This window comes from Tasmannia lanceolata, unplaced genomic scaffold (assembly GCF_043159265.1).
Source record: "Tasmannia lanceolata isolate RefF3 unplaced genomic scaffold, GAP_Taslan_0.1 ptg000003l, whole genome shotgun sequence".
NCBI lineage: Eukaryota > Viridiplantae > Streptophyta > Magnoliopsida > Canellales > Winteraceae > Tasmannia > Tasmannia lanceolata.
Window position 1 is genome coordinate 58,941,617 of NW_027518680.1, and position 17,486 is coordinate 58,959,102.

Here is a 17,486-nt window from a genome sequence, read left to right on the forward strand (position 1 = left end):
AATTGGTCATTGGGTCCCACCTCATTCGTTTTTTCTTACTAACAACCTCCGAGGATTTCTCTTCCCGCCTCTCTCTCTTTATTTTTCCTTCTTCGGAAAGGAAATATCTCAAAAAAAAAAAAACCCTAAGAACCCTCAAAAAAGTAATTCTCGCCGGATTCCGTCAATGGACGCCGCAGGACTCCATTTTCGTCTTCCGCTGTTGATAAATCACAGTAAAAGCTCACTTTTAGCTGTCTCTCACCTCTCGCTCGGCCTCACATTGGACTGCAAAACCCTAAAATCGTTACAATCTTTAAACAAGAACGATCTTTTTTGGACGAGAAGTGTAGAGAGATTAGGAAAGAGTTCGCGATCGGTCATTATTCGATGCGAAGCTCAGAAGGATGGAAGGGTACTCTAATTTTCTCCTTAATCTTTGAATTTTCACGCTTTATTATGTTTTTATGATTAATGTATTGGCTGTATTTCGTCATCAGGAAAGAGAAATTCTGGATATCCTGTACGAGTTTTCTGAAATTTCGCAATTTTTGAATTTTTCAATGGTTTTATTCAGTCCTGTCTTTTTTTCTTTTTTTTTTGTTAAGTATAATTTGGTCTAATGCCATTTAAAAAAAGTATAATTTGGTCTAAATATATAAGATTTCATGGCGTTGATTAGGATTTGAATTTCATGATAGATTACTCAAGAATTTACATGGAATTGAGGGATAAAAGACAGTGGATGGATTTTACTGAAATCACATATTTTATTTATTTATTTGATGTTTATGATTAATCTTTAGGCTGTTTTTCGTCATCAAATATGAGAAATTCTGCATATCCTATACGAGTTTGGTGAAATTTCACAGTTTTTGAAACTTGTTAAGTATACGATTGTTCGAACTTGATGAGATTTCACAGCGTTGATTTGGGTTTGGATTTCATGATAGATTACTCAACAAGAAGTCACAGTGATGGCTTGGCAAGCGGTTGTTTCATCTATGAAAGTGGCAAAAGAGAGCATGCATCAGATAGCGGGGGTGGAGCATTTGATGAAAGCACTGCTGGAACAGAAGAATGGGCTTGCTCGGCGCATCTTTTGCAAGGCAGGAGTTGATAATACCCGTCTCCTCGAAGCTACTGATAAGTATATTCAGCGGCAACCGAAGGTAATTTCTACTGTTTTTGTGTTCTATGTTTTTATAGGATCTAGGCTCTTGTCAATTCATACTTTCATCATGTGGATAAGACAAGTTATTTGTTGTAGGGCCTCTCTATCTAATTATTTATTGGACTGACCTCGAGGCAGAGTGTTATACTATAAGAACGTGGATTGCATCTGAGAACAGTTTAACTTTCTTAGATTTGGGTTTTGACCTTGGCTTGTATTTATCATATGTATATTGCTTATACCACTTTATTTTGATCCTATGATCAAAATGCTTTTATCCTAAATCCTAATACTGTGTTCTGCACTGATTTATGGTATTGATCAGTCGATTGTTTAAGTTGCATGGTATAATGCATGATGTTTGATGCTTGCTTATCTAACCTCAAAAGGATCCTGATTAATAGTGTATATTTCCAATGTTGCTTGACTTTGCTGAATGTTCTTAGTGCCAAGCATGATCTACTCGAATCTTCTCTACAATGATTAATTGTTATATGTTCCTTGTCTTTACATTCTCTTGTCCTTTCCTTTCTTGATTGGAGTATAGTTAGGTCCCACAACATTTGGTTCTGCCTCCATCTTCCAATTCTGTCAATTAAAGCTTCTTGAAAACTTTAGAAGCTATAATGTGGGTGTATCATATCTTGTTTGATTTTCTTGAGGATAACGAAGCTTTGTTTATTTGACTTGTTATTCATTCAATGTTCAGAGTAGAACTACTATTTTTAGTTAGGTCCACAAATTTTCCTTTAATGTTATATTTTAAATTTATTTCGGAGTCCTTTGTTTTAACTCTCTGTCTACAATACTTTCTACTGTCCCCCACTTTTGACTTACATATTTGGCAATTGATCACAGGTTCTAGGTGAATCTTCTGGTTCCACTCTCATCCAGCGAGCCAGGGACTTCATGAAAGAACTACTAGTTGGAGTTGGGTCCACAATTTTTCCTTGATGTTATATTTTAAATTTATTTTGCAGTCCTTTGTTTTCACTCTCTGTCTACAATACTTTCTACTGTCCCCCACTTTTGACTTACATTATTTGGCAATTGATCACAGGTTCTAGGTGAATCTTCTGGTTCCATGTTAGGACGGGAGTTGGAAGCTCTAATTCAGCGAGCCAGGGACTACATGAAAGAATATGGCGACTCTTTCGTTTCAGTTGAACACTTAGTACTTGCTTTCACACAAGATACTCGATTTGGAAAACAGCTATTTAAGGATTTTCAAATTTCTCTCAAGACCCTGACATCTGCCATACAAGCCATAAGGGGATCTCAGAAAGTTATTGACCAAGGTGATAACATCTTTCCTTGTTCCACCTCCACCCTTTGGTTGCCATTGCTCCTACAGCTCACCATGTCATTCTATACATTAACCAATTTCTAGAGTCTTTTTTTCCCCTCTATAGGCATAGGTGTCTGTGATTATTGATGGGTTTCAAAGTTATAAGCATTTTATTGTATCTGGAAGTTCTAATGCTGGAAATCTTGCTGATCAGCTTAGAACTCGGCTGAATAGACTTGTCTGGTTAGCCCCTAGAGCCAAAAAATACTGGAAATAGGGTATAATTGAAAAGAAGTAAAACATGTTGTATGCATTTGAAAATTATTTAATTTTAACATACTTAGTGGATTTTCCGCTGGAGAGAAATCTGCAATGGTAGTGAGCATATTTAGAGCCCATCCCTAGAATGGGCGCCTCCGTGTCCGGGTTGGAGAAAGTTTAACTTCGACGGATCCAGCTTAGGTTCTCCTGGGCTGGCGGGTATTGGTGGTTTACTAAGGGACGAGAATGGTACACCATCATGGGCCTTTTCGAGGCCTATTGGGTTAGTAGACTATAATGAAGAGGAAGTTAGAGCAGCTCATCATGGGTTGAGGAGTTTAGAGTGGAGCATATTTGATAGTCTCATAGTTGAGGGTGACTCAATCAGTGTCATTAGATGGTTGGAGGGAAGTCACTCGATCACATGGAGGTCCACGCATTCGTTTGATGAGATCCAAGATCGTGTGGAGGGATCTTTCATAGCCTTCCACCATGTTAGAAGGCCGGCTTACTCAAGAGGCCGATAGACTAGCAAGGGATGGTGTTGTTAGGGAGGCTCTTCAATTCTTTGATTTCCTTTCCCCTTGAGGGTTTTTTTTTTCTTATTTTAAATTTTTTTGTGTATATTCTCTTGTTCTGTGCCCCCATTCTTGACCTTCTCGGACACGGGGGTCACTGTTCTTTCCTTTTCTCTTTAATATGTTTTTTTATGATCCAAGAAAAAAAATTTCTTCAAAAAAAAATATTGGATTTTCTAGTAAATATTAGGCTTTCATCGGTTGGTTGTATACATTGTAGATGCATGGATCTAGTTCCACTTACACACTTATTGGATCTTCTATGATCTTTTGCATGTTAATATAAAAATAAAATAAAATAAAATAAGAACATGGTATGGTGGTATACACACTTATTGTATCTAGTGCCAAATGCACACTTATTGGATCTAGTGCCAAATACTCCATATTGGTTGTATACTCCCTTGAGTTAGATAATGGCTACGGTCTTTCTGATTGGACGGGATGATGAAAATAATCTTGTAAGAAAAAAAAATAATGACCTAATTGGAGGCACACTCTTAATTAAGAGGAAACATGTAGGAAGTGTGTGAGAAACAAATTTCCCCTAAATTTGGGAAACGAGAAGAACTTAACTTCCGAAGCGAGCTTCTGGGGAAGCAAGCTTCCTATCTGGCTTGAAGGTTTTCGGTGACCATGAGTTAGATTAAGTGTAATGCTGTAGTTGCTGTCATATACTGAAACCAGTTCCTTTTGCATTTTTGAACTTCTTGTTTATGTTGTGATTGCACGCTTAAGATTTTTTAATTTTAAACTGGAAGGTTATTTTTGATGTCTCACCTTTTGAATATGTTACAGACCCCGAGGGGAAGTATGAGGCCTTAGATAAATATGGCAAGGATTTGACGGCTATGGCACGGGAAGGGAAGCTCGACCCAGTTATAGGAAGGGATGATGAAATTCATAGATGCATACAGATTCTTTCAAGGAGAACAAAGAACAATCCGGTACTGATTGGTGAACCAGGTGTTGGTAAAACTGCAATTTCTGAAGGGTAAGGGCTGTTATGCCTGTTGAATTCTTTTTGATGTAACAGATCCCATGAATGATAAGTAGAAAAAAATTGTTTGGTTTCCTGAAGTTACGACCTAGGAAGCCATTCTCTTGCAATAGACGCTCATATAATCTTTACCTTCTCAACAGGCTTGCCCAGAGAATAGTGCAAGGGGATGTGCCTCAAGCTCTGATGAACCGCAAGGTGTGCAATTTTTCATCTTGAAAGATCTTACCAATGAGTAACTGTTTAAAACTCGGTAATCGCAGTTTTCGACGGCAGAAACTCAGGCACCTAAAAAATAATGTGTTTTGCTTTAGTTGCTTTACATGTGTCGGTGAAGGAATGGAACTTTATGAGCAGTAGCATAAGTCTACGTTTTTGCATATAGATACTGCTAAGTTGTAGGAGTTACATTTGGAAAGTTCAAAAAACCAGTATTCTGACCAAACAAAAATCTCCTCCAAGAAGAATTGTTCTATTCCCTCGAATCGCTATAGAGCGAAAGAGCTGCCTGGTGATCCCTAGGCCGCAATATGTGCACGTTGACTCCTCCTGCCAACTCAGAAATAATTGTTTTCTTTTTTGGTCAAGCACAGTCAATAAAAATGACAATTTATTTTTCGAAGAAAATCTGACTCAATCATGTTATGTTAAATTGCTAACTATTTATGAAATAAGAGGTTGGACTCACCACTCGGAGCCTGAGTTTACTGATGAAAATTGACCATTTATTTTTCAAAGAAAATCTAACAAAATCATGTTTTGCTAACTATTTAAGAAGTAAGAGGTTGGACTCACCACTCGAAGCCTGACCATACCGAGTCAACTCGGCAGAGTCAGGCAGCACGTTTTAGAACACTAATTTCTATATCTAGCTTTAAGGGATTTACTCAGTCGTGGTTAGTTGATAACTGGGAATCATTATGTTTCTATTATATCACTCTTCATTTAAAAAAAAACCTAATATATAACTCCTAATATAGAAGAAAGCTAAATTAGTATTCTTATGTGTTGCTTCCTTGTCATCCTTAATGTAGTCATTGTCCGTCGTAACTTTCCTTACAAAAAAGGACTGAGATGCTTATGTAATTTTGTTCAGCGCACAGATGCCTGTTCAGCATTTTCAACTTTTAGTTCCAACTAAAAGAACCAGTTTCTACAATGTGCAAGAATTATTGGAACGAGTTGATAAGGACCTTCATTTACAGTTGCTCAAATTGTCACTTAGGGCGCCATTGACGTAAGACAGCCAACTGATAGACTCAGATTAATCAAAAGGATTAGGGAAGTAGGTTTGAGCAAACTGGGTTATGAAAAGTCAATGATTGTTATGACGGTTTGTGATTGGTGGTAGGTGAACTGTTATGGACGACCAGGCAGTTTTTAGGGGAATAGGATCAATCCAAAACTAAAGAATAATTTCTAGTTAAGAATAATAGGCTTGCGAAGGGTTTTGGGTGTAAAAGAGGACTAGACGTAAAGGATTGGGAAATGAACAATTCACAGTTGAGGATTGTAAATGGCTTTCAGGGGCTGGATATGGTTACTGAAGGGACTGATGGGGCCTGGTAACGGACATAGGAAAATTCTGTAACACGGTTTAAAGGACTGATTTATGTTTAGTGGGATGATTGGGGGGTATATAGGAGAAAACTGGTATGTGCATGGACTATTAAGAGCTAGGGTACGAGTGTAGGAATCTAACATGGGTATCGGGTGTCGGATTCAGCAAACCTCAAAAAAGAATAATTCGCTGATTCACCAGAATATTTTAATCAATTATCAAATTTTAATTTTTTTACATAAAATTCTGATAATAACAATTAATATAAAGAAATATAACAAGAAATTTTTAATAGGTTTAGTAAATATAATGTTTTATTTCCATATAAAAAAATTACTATCAGGATGGATGAACATCAAAACATGCGGTAATTGTAAAGTTGTGGTGGGAGTATTTAGAGAAAAACAGATAAAAGAGATCTAGAAGTATCACAGTGAATCCCGAAGCATTGGAATCCGACACATCCAATAATGGTACTCACCCATTTAGAAGAATCTGTGTAACATGGATGTTCTACAGTCAAATAATATGAACTGTAGGGGCATGTAAGTTAACAGCGAGGTTGCTGGTTCAAAAAAGTAATAACTTAAGGAATTATGTAGGGTTTATAAAGTGTTTACGGGTTACAGGTTAAATGGTAGCTAGTGTTAAGAACTGGACAGTCCACAAAGATGCACTCTACCAGCGTTTGTTGGTTGCAGGAGGGGTCAATAACGAAACTGGTGGAAGTTTACGAGGTGCAGGTGAGGTACTGGGCGTGTTTCAAATGAGCAACAGGTAGTAGACTTGTTTTCTTGAACCAGTAGAAGCTTACGATGGGCATGGGATATGGTTTCAGGTTTGTTGCAGGTTTCAGATAGGGAAAAGATAGGGTTCTGTGCGGGGCAATAGGATTAAAGGGTTTTAGTTCAAGCTGATCTTTCGTAGGGTTTTCGGAAGGAACGCAGGTTCAGTTTGGCTGCTGGGTTAGTTTGCAGGATTTTTGGGTGGAACAGGCAAAGTTTCACAGGTTCTTGACAGCTGTATAGTTGCAGGGTTTAATGTAATTCAGGGCTGCAGCAAGGCTGGGGTGATGTTAGGTGTTAGTGGGTAGAAGTTCTTTATGCCCAATCTAAATAAAAAAAGAAAGTTGGTTACGACCTTTTGATTAAAAAAAGAAAGATGAATCAGCTCGAGCCTGACCCATCCTGGCAATTACAAGGTCACTTTTGGCACGATTAGTCAAGTCAGCTCCTTGACACCCTTGAGCCAAAATGCTTTTAAATTTCCACCGAAACCGACACAAAATTACCAAAATGTTTCCGCTTCCATCCCCACTGAAACCGAAATGACCGAAACACATAAACCAAAATCGTAAGTGTAATAGGTATATATGATATTAGTATGTATTATATAATTATATTTATAAGTAGTGAATGCAAAATGTGGTACATGCATTATTTATAAATTTTTATATGAATTACAAGTGAAATTTGACAAGTACTAAATTGTTTGACATGCGCGACAGTGCATGTCATTAGGTGTTTGATGTTTTTAAACCATTATGGATGGTCGTCTTGCTTATATAATGATTTCTAAGTGCGTATTTCTGCTTACTCTAGCCTTTCCTGAAGTTTCATCTTTAAATTCTATCATTTGCGTATTTTTTTTATACATTTCCTTCATTTTACAGGATTTCCACCCAAATCGAAACGTTTCCGTTTCCGCCACAACCGAAACCGAAACCGAAATTTATAACCTTGCATGCTGACATGTTCAAGTATCAACATCAAATGTATGATGGCCTGGCATGCTTTAGACATATATTTGATTATTATGCTCTATCATTCAAAAGAGGGGAAAATCTCATGTTAGATGTTCTTTCCATTTTCCTTATTTTTCGATTTTAATGCCTAAATTTCATTCTGTTCTGTTTGCCATCTCTGACACCCTAACACCCTGTCGACATGCACATGTCTGTCTGTGTCCAAGTTACTTGGTCCAATCAGGGATTCTGGGTACTCATTTTCATGAGTGCCATAATGGCAACTCATTCTGAAGCATGGTTGATTACTAACTGCCCTCCAAGCGTTGGTGCTAAGGCGGGCTGTACCATCCATGGTTGCTTATTCCACTCTTGGTCGTGCTTGTCATTTGGCTAAGAACTTAGAAATTAGCATTTCTTTGTGACCATCTGGATTCCTATTTTTTTTAAAATTACAATTCCTACTTTATAAATCATGTACTACCTCGTGAAAATTTATGACTGGAGAATCAGTTTGTCTGACTGGATTGGATGGGATGCAAGTCTGACATGATATGACATCTTAGTTGACTTTTCAAACGGCTTGTGGAACTCTTCACATTCAGTTGTCTTGGATATCTAGTCATGTTATTGTTTTACATTTCTCCTCTTTACTTGTTATGGCTTGTGATGGTGTCATTTTAATCTACTTGTGGCATTTCTATGATTTAAAATCATGAACGATTGATTGCTGAGCTGATTAATCTTTAATAACAATATTCATTTTTTCTTTCTGTTATTTATTTGGCCGACTATGTTCATAAACTTACTGGTCTATTCAAAACTAGGCCAGCTGGGCTAAGTCTGGCCGGGCTGTGTAAGTCCGAAATATGTCTTCAAAAATTGGCTGAATCAATCATTTTAGTGGTCCATTGGGTGTATAAATGATAAAGTTTCTTCTGACTAACTTGGCCCAGTCAAACTCGGAAGCAGAAAAACCAATTTCCCACTTGAGCTTGAGTTTTTTAATGTTGAAGCTGACAATTTTCTCTGTCAAGTTATTGTGGTACCAATATTTCTTGAAATGACCTTATTTACCTTTGAAATCTGTTGAGTATGTTTGAATTCTTATTAGTGCAGGATGCTTTAATTAATACCTACAATTGATTTAATTTAAATCCTTATCTTGTTAGCTTTCTTTTTGCAGTTGATTTCTCTTGATATGGGCGCACTCATTGCTGGAGCGAAATTTAGGGGAGAATTCGAGGATAGACTGAAAGCTGTACTGAAAGAAGTGACTGAATCAGATGGACAAATAATCCTCTTCATTGATGAGATCCACACTGTTGTCGGGGCAGGTCACTATAGTTAGCATGCATGGTTATCTAGTTTTTCAATGTCATAATTCTTGAGGTTCTTTGACATGCTTGCTGATGGCTCTTTCCCTCTTTCATTTTGTACAATTTCATCCATCATAGTTATATAATCATTTTATGATTAAAAAGTTATCACTCAAGGCTCAGCTTGGACTTTAACATTAAAAAAGAAAAGAAAAAAAGGCTCAGCTTGGACTTGAGTAGATGGAATTCTTCCGACAGATGCTTCTCTGTGAATTTTCTTCTTATGTTAGGTCTCAAATGACACGTGTTACATGTCTTAAGTGCATCTATGTCTTGATTCCTTAAACATCAACCATAGTACAAATATCTCTGACTTTTTTTTTTTAAATATCATGTTTTTTCTTTTTTTTTGCAATTTTTTGATAAAACAACAAACTGGAGATATTTTCCCTAGTTTTTTTTTTTTTTAAAATCGAGATATCTTCATATGCCTTTAATTTTACTACAAAAATATCACAAAAATATTGCAATAAATTCACGATATTATTTGTTGTCCTTTGTTCTTAAATTTAATGTTTTTCTATATTTAAATATTTTTCTACTTTTTTCCTGATATAAACCCAAACATAATAGTTTTTTTTTTTTAAATATCCCGAGGAAATTCCTGAGACAAGTATTTGTGACAATGACAGCAACACAGTCTTGAATGTGATTTCTCTGAATCTTTTAAGTAGAATGAAATTCTGATTAATGTGTTCTTAATTTTTTATTGCAGGTGCTACTAATGGTGCCGTGGATGCGGGGAATCTGTTGAAGCCAATGCTCGGTCGTGGAGAGTTGAGATGTATTGGAGCAACAACCCTTGATGAGTACCGCAAATATATTGAGAAAGACCCAGCCCTGGAGCGACGTTTCCAGCAAGTTTTTGTTGATCAACCTTCTGTGGAAGATACAATCTCTATACTACGTGGATTGCGTGAAAGATATGAGTTACACCATGGAGTCCGCATTTCTGACAGTGCACTTGTAGCAGCTGCAGTTCTTTCGGATCGTTACATTAGTGGACGCTTTTTGCCAAGTTGTAACACATCTATATTTGTTGCAGCTATTGATCTAGTTGACGAGGCAGCTGCCAAACTGAAAATGGAGATCACTTCAAAGCCAACCGCTCTCGATGAAATCGACCGCTCTGTTTTGAAACTAGAGATGGAGCGTCTTTCTCTTACTAATGATACTGACAGAGCCTCCAAAGATAGGTTGAGTCGCATTGAGGCAGAGCTGTCTCTATTAAAAGAAAAGCAAGCAGAGCTAACTGAGCAGTGGGAGCATGAGAAATCTGTAATGACCCGCATTCAGTCCATCAAGGAAGAGGTATCCTTCTCTTCTGTGTCTTGCTTTAGTATTCTTGAGCTTGTTCAGATTAAAAATATATTCATTAGTTCATAACAGGGGTGCAACTCGGGTCCATTTTTAGGAATTCGGTTGAGTTTTTACCATAAAATTGGGCCGGGTTTGGGGTGATTCCAATTCATTTTCTAGCAAAAGCTCAATCCGACCTGACCCAGGTTCCACCCCCAGTTCATAACTTCATAACCTTCTTTGTGGATAAAATTTTTAGAAAAGGTTTGTAAACCTGAAATGATTCGTACTTTGAAGGCCTGAGTACAGGTTTGACTCAAAACTCTTTTGAGTGATGAGTTATGCAAGTATGAAAAGCTTGTCTGATTTTTTCTAGTTTTGAGTCTCTAGCAAGTTTGTTTTTGCAGTATTCAGTTGAGTTTAGTATTTAATATTTTTTTTGAATGGTAGTATTTAATATTTAATTGAGGGGTTTTTTTTTCTCTCTAGTTACTCAGTAAAGAGGTTTCGGTGTAACAAAAATTTTGAAAATTCGAACTAATTGAGCTTTTTTTTTTTTTTGGGTTTTATGGAAATCGAGCTCCGTTTATCTCAATGCAAATCTTGTTTAACCCAACCCAAGTCTCCGCTGGCTTTTAGGTACTCCATTAGGTTTCTAATTACTGAAATTGAATGTTAATTGTCCACTTTATTGACTGGGCTTTTCCTGGTGTAGATTGACAGGGTAAATCTAGAGATTCAACAGGCGGAACGTGACTATGACCTTAATTGTGTAGCTGAATTGAAGTATGGGAGTATTATGTCTTTGCAATGCCAACTAGAAGTTGCAGAAAAGGAGTCAGATGAATATCAAAATTCTAGGAAGTCCATGCTAAGGGAAGAGGTAACTGAGTCCGACATTGCTGAAATAGTCAGCAAATGGACAGGTATTCCCATTTCCAAGCTTCAACAGTCTGAGAGAGAAAAACTGTTAAATTTGGAGGATGAACTCCATAGACGTGTTGTGGGTCAAGACCCAGCTGTGAAATCCGTAGCCGAGGCCATCCAACGGTCTCGGGTTGGTCTTTCAGATCCTCACCGCCCTATTGCAAGTTTCATGTTCATGGGTCCCACTGGAGTTGGCAAAACAGAGCTAGCCAAAGCACTTGCCTCATACTTGTTTAACACTGAAGAAGCTCCAGTACGGATTGATATGAGTGAGTACATGGAAAAACATTCAGTCTCCAGATTGATAGGAGCACCACCTGGCTATGAAGAAGGCGGGCAGCTAACAGAGACGGTTTGCAGGAGGCCATATGCTGTTATCTTGTTTGATGAGATTGAGAAAGCTCATTCGGATGTCTTCAATGTTTTACTTCAGGTTTTGGACAATGGTAGGGTGACTGACTCGCAGGGTCGCACTGTGAGCTTTACCAACACTGTCATTATCATGACATCTAACGTAGGTTCAGAGTACATACTCAATACCGAAGTTGAGTCCAAGGATTCGGGTTATGAAACCATTAAGCAAAGGGTGATGAATGCTGCGAGATCTATCTTTCGTCCCGAGTTTATGAATCGTGTTGACGAGTACATAGTATTCCAGCCTCTGGACCGTGAGCAGATAAATAGTATTGTGGGGTTACAGGTATGGTGATCCTTCCTTGCAAACATTTTTTTAGAACTTTAAAGATTTATTTTGTGTCAAAATGTGCATCTCGGAGCAGTTTTTCTAATCAATTTCCAGACTTTGCACTTGACACCTCTATATGAAAAAAAAATCTTAGGTTTCAGTATATCTTTTTTTTTTCTTCCAGCAGTTTATCGTTCTTTTGTATGATTTCGTTGGAGTATTCAGATTTTCAGCATATATTTCAGAACTTGACTTATGCTGAATTTTCATTATTCTACGTCTTCAATCAAGCTTATATTTAGAAGCTTTTGATTTTCTTGATATTGTTTGATGTTTCTGTTTGGATTTTATGGGTCTTGTAATTTCAACCTATATTTCAAGGGATTTGCCAGGGACCTTAACAGGAAGGCATTTCGCGGCTGGCTGTTGCATGAGAGAGCAGCCACACAGGCTACTTTTCAGCAAGTTTTGTCTTATTCATTTACTTCATCTGAGGTGGCTGCTCTCTCATGAACAGCCAGACGAGAAATGCCTTTCTGCGAAAGTCCCTAGCAAATCCCATATTTTAAATCTTTTAATTACTAGCAATTTATTATTTTTGGATTTTTTTGCACCTCTAGGCTGATATGCTTTTGATTTACCATATGCTTGTATTCTGTGTTCCAGTTGCAACGAGTACAGAAGAGAATCAGTGACCGGAAGATCGTAATTCAGGTGAGCGAAGCTGCGATTGAGTTGCTGGGTAGCCTTGGATATGACCCCAACTTTGGTGCGAGGCCTGTAAAACGTGCGATCCAACAGCACATTGAGAACGAGTTGGCCAAGGGTATTTTGAGAGGAGAGTTCAAGGACGAGGACACCATCATCATAGACACGGAGGTCACTGCGTTCTCCAATGGTCAACTCCCCCAACAAAAGCTGGCCTTCAAGAAGCTGAATTCAGTTTCAGCTGGAGAAGATCAGAGAGCCTTCTCAGAGAGTTGCTGATCTTATTATTTTCCATCATAGGCCACATATAAATCTCTGATAAAAGGTATCCACCTCATAGAAATTACTGTCACATCTTTGTATACAATATCTTGTTCTTTTGTCTTATCAAATCTGAAATCTGTGTAGAAATGTTTCCGCCTTATTCAGTAGAAAATGACGGAAAGTAGATCTATATACGAATCAAGTCGTCAACACGTTCTTTCACTGTGTATTGATTCTTCTCAGCTGATTGTTATTGAGATTTGATTAGTAGAAAAATTGTTGTCGTAAACAACCCCAACTGCGGCAAGAATTTCAGTTTAGAGAGTTCTGTTGAGAAAGAGAAATTAAAGTAGTTAGAGAACACTGTGAGGGCTTCACAGTAATTACTTTTCATCATCTTTGCATTCTATATCTTTTTTGCTCTTGAATCAGTTTGAAATGTGGAATTTTTTTTTTTCTACACAAGAAGCTGTACTGAGATCCAATCTTCATATATTAGCTTCTCTTATTTGAGTGATTCTATTTTCTCTGATTAAGTGGTTATGCACACTGAACCATGAAATGATCTGTTACTCTATAATCTTTAATGCTTCTCATTTTCTGCTTTCCAAAGCACGAGTTTTCTGGTTTTTTCAATCTATACAATGAAAATATAGTAAAAGCACGGCCGAAGGTTATACAACATAAACCTAGTCGTGCTTGGTGTAGGAACAAAGATGGATTTGCTTTGAGAACTTAAATGTTCTTTCCAAATTGATACTATCCGTGATTGAATTTTCTGGATTACTCTATGGAGTTGGGGAAGGATCAATTTGAGAAAAGAGGAAAATGAGAAATTATCATTGTTGAAGGTTTGAAAGCAGGAACGAGTAAATATCATTTCTAGCTCTGAAACCAGCCTCTGAAAGTTAGGAAGCAGGAATAAGTGAATTGTTGAGTTAGAAATATTCTTATTGGGGTGGATTTTAGTGCACTCTTTTGTGTTGATAATGGTCTCCCTTTTTTGTGTACACTTTTATACCTGCCACAATTGGAAAGAGATTGACAATAAATTTTGGAATTGTTTAATGAAGTGAGGAGTGCTATTATCGAAAGAAAAATTTTCATGAAGCCACCAACTATTTTCTCCAATGATTTTTTTTCCCCCCAATGATCAGGGCTCGTCCCTGATCAGGGCTGTTGCACGTTTTGGATTTTGATTACTCTTCAATGATCAGGGCTCGTCCCTCGCTATGTAGTTGGTTGACATGGTCAACTGTATAAAAATCATCACAGCCAATCATCGCATAAATCAAAGCTAATTCCTCAATTAGTAAACATTTGCAGTGGATTCTATTTAAAAAACAAGAGAGAGAGAGAGAGAGAGAGAGACAGAGAGCCAAAGCACTAAAACATCATGAGATGCTTTTACAAGCCGATAATTTTTTTTTTGTCGGAAAAAAAAAAAAAAAAAAAAAAAAAAAACTGATATTGCATTGCAAAGGATAGAAAGAACAAAGGTCGAGATGTTGTCTGTTTATAGAAATCAAGCAATCAAGCCATGACAGCATCCTGGATTCCTCAATTAGTTCCTACTTACACAGTTCACAAGTTTAAGAACATTAGATTTGATCTTCTTGGTGGAGGATCTTTGTTTAGTCATGGGTAAATACATTAACCCTTTAGTCTCATGGTAATAGAATTTGGAATAAGAAAACCACATCAGATGATAATCTGATATGAACCCAGTTTAGTCAATAGCATGAACATGCAGAGCCAACTAGTCTATGTAACAGTTAGAAGCATCCGAACACAGTCTGAAATCTACTCAATCCAAAGAAGGTAGGCTGACTTTCATAGAGGAAGATTTCCTTGAAACAATTCTTTTGGGGCAAGGAAGGATGCCTCCCTTACAAGGAGATTCTTATTGATGTAGATGGAAATCTTGCATGATCACAGGGAAGCCAATCAAGTAGCGTACTTACAATTGTAGAGAAAAAAAGACTTTTTATAGGATTCAGTCCTATTCAAGTAAAGTCGTTGCTTCTTAAACTATCTACTGCTGAAGAGCCTGAAGTTTCTTGTATTTGTATTCATTTCCTTTCGGTGTACTGGGCATGGGACATCTTGTCCCTATTTTAATCATTAATGAAATTGTCATTTTTAAACAAAAAGAAGAAGAAGAAGGATTCAGGCCTATGCCTTGTAATTTAGTTCTTCGTGTCCCATCTCTGAGATTCAGTGCTTTATAGGAGAACTTCCTTTTCACTCATTCACCAATGTTCTTCCTTAGAATGGCTGTTCTCATCTTGGGCTCTTCGTGGATCAGAGATTTGAGTTGCAGGGTGACCCAAGAACATGGGTTCTTTGAGGTTGCGAGAGATGAGAGATTTGGAGATGCGTGAAGCTCTGTTAGACAGAGAACCAAGCGTTATGGAACATACTACGGTGTGTGGTTGGCTCTCTGCGCTGCATATTGCTGCTGAAAATGGTCGGATTGAGGTGCTTTCCATGATTTTGGATCTTTGTTGCATGTATTCGGATTCTTGTGTCGGGATCCGACACGGATTAGAGGTGTCGGATTTGGCAAACCCCCGAAAGTAGGATGTGGCTATTTTTATTAAATAAAATAAATTTTAAAAATTAAAAATTTAAATATGTGTGTGTGAGAGAGAGAAAAGAGTTCCTACTCCTCCGAGTAGATAACTTATCTACTCCGTAGTGGGGCCCACATTCTTTGGGTGATCCAAAGCATTTATTTGATGGGCCCTCACATAGATAGGGTGTCCCCAAATAAACAGCTCCATAAGATCATCCTAGCCCTTCGATTTGTGGAAGCAAAAATTGACAGACTTGTGAAGGTTTATACCCGTCCACTTTTGCCTCCACAAATCGAACAGTTGCGATGATCCTACGGAGCTGATTACTTGGGCACACCCTATCTGTGTCAGGGCCCATCAAATGAATGCTTTGGATCACCCAAACAATATGGCCCTCATTATATTTTAAGCTTACAGAGTAGATAAGTTATCTACTCTGTGGAGTAGGAACTCCTCTCTCTCTCTCTCTCTCTCTCTCTCTCTCTCTCTCTCTCTCTCTCTCAAACAATGTGGGCCCCATTGAAAATTTTGAGGGTGGAAGGGTTGGAGTTATCATTGAGAGAGTCTTGGGGGGGGGGGGGGGGGGGGGGGGCGAGGCGCTGGGGTTGTATTAAAAGAGTAAGGATTGTGCTTTGTGCTTTTATATTAAAAAGTTACAAAGAAAATAATTTTAGAAGGAAAATATACAAGATTTGGATTTTAAAACAGACAATGATGTGTCGGATTCACCCGAAAAAATAGGATTCGTGCGGGACACAGCTACAACAAGAATCCAGGTGCATCCCACGCGAATCCATGTCCGATTCGCGTGTGGAAACGTGTCGACACTGATTCTACATAGGGGGCAAAGAATCCACGCAACACAGTTTTGGATCGATCTGTTCATCCAGCTGTCTTGAGTTTTCATAAACAAATTCCCCTTATGTTGGCTGCAATGCATGGAAAAAATCAGCTGTGTTCAGAAGCTCCTACAAGCAGTAGTAAATAATTTGAAGTTTGATTCAATGCATGGAAGAACTTGCTTTCATTATTACAGTGATTCGGCGAATGAGCCATTCTTTGTGCTACCCAGTGGGGATTTCCACGATTTGTGAATGTTACATATGGTAGTGAAGCAACTGAATTGTTTTGGCATTTATGTAGAACCCTAGAGGCAGCCGTACCTTATATAGAACCCCCATTGTGGTGTAGATTTTGGCATTCTAAAAGCAAAATGAGGAATCAAACAAGAAGTGTTATTTTATTTTTTTACTTTTTCAGTTTGAGTTGGTAATTGGCTTCCAATCAAGCTAGAATCTTTGGGTCTTAAAGGGAGTATATCACTTTTACTTGATGTTAACTTACCAACTTCTCCAATCGCTTAAGCTGTTGGAGAAAGGCGTTATTTATCTTTTATACTTTAACACTTCCCCGCATGTGTGGCCCACTTGGCAAACACGTGGCACATGTGGTCCCACTTTGAGCCGACCATCGCATGTGGATTTTTACTATCCAGGAGGTTTGAACTCGAGACCTTTGGCTCTGATACCATGTTGAGAGAGGTAGAGAAAAGAGAGAGTAAAGAGTGAGAGAAAAGATTGAGTTTCAAAGAATGTAACATCCGCCGAGAAAAGGATCGTCGCAGGCGAGGACTGTAGCAACGATAACCCTTTTGGGTCCGAGAGTAACCTAGAAAGATACACCGTTCGGCCTGAGGATCCAACTTATCTAATCCTGACCCAAGAACGTGGACAAAACAGAGACAGCCAAAAACTCGAGGTGTAAGAGGGAAAGGGTCAGAGGTAGGACGGAGAATCGAGAACGGAGAGGTGCCTCCAAGGACCGAAGAGGGAAGCCTATTCGCCAGGTAGCATGCTGTGAGTACAGCATCAGCCCAAGAGTCTTAGGGACCCGCATCTGAAAGAGTAGTGTCCGGGCCCCATCTAATAAGGAGCGAAGCTTCCTCTCAGCCACTCCATTATGCTGAGAGGTATGAGCACATGAGGACTGATGATGAATGCCTCGCGAAGAGAGGAATTCCTGAAAACCATTTGAGTAAGAGAAATATTCATTTGCATTGT

General features: G+C 38.2%; 1 protein-coding gene across 2 annotated transcripts; it reads left to right on the forward strand.

Annotated features, from left to right (window-relative positions):
• The first annotated feature begins 281 nt into the window (after window positions 1-281).
• On the forward strand, window positions 282-13,172 carry LOC143857071 (chaperone protein ClpB2, chloroplastic-like). 2 transcript variants are annotated; one of them, XM_077367351.1, is made up of 10 exons: window positions 282-394; window positions 933-1,151; window positions 2,012-2,083; window positions 2,214-2,451; window positions 4,079-4,274; window positions 4,424-4,478; window positions 8,772-8,922; window positions 9,680-10,275; window positions 10,979-11,890; window positions 12,542-13,172. In XM_077367351.1, the coding sequence occupies exons 2-10, from the start codon at window positions 957-959 to the stop codon at window positions 12,860-12,862; spliced, it is 2,736 nt and encodes a 911-aa protein (XP_077223466.1). In that variant the 5' UTR covers window positions 282-394; window positions 933-956; the 3' UTR covers window positions 12,863-13,172. The 2 variants fall into 2 exon arrangements, with proteins under 2 accessions (XP_077223466.1, XP_077223461.1); XM_077367346.1 differs by lacking the exon at window positions 2,012-2,083 and having other exon boundaries at window positions 375-394.
• The last annotated feature ends 4,314 nt before the right edge of the window (window positions 13,173-17,486 follow it).

Excerpts from the sequence above, each read along its gene's own strand:
- LOC143857071 (XM_077367351.1), top strand. The coding sequence starts at position 957 with ATGGCTTGGCAAGCGGTTGTTTCATCTATGAAAGTGGCAAAAGAGAGC. Across the intron at positions 8,923-9,679 it reads CCACACTGTTGTCGGGGCAG|GTGCTACTAATGGTGCCGTG; the intron begins GTCACTATAGTT and ends TTTTTATTGCAG. Across the intron at positions 10,276-10,978 it reads TTCAGTCCATCAAGGAAGAG|ATTGACAGGGTAAATCTAGA; the intron begins GTATCCTTCTCT and ends TTCCTGGTGTAG.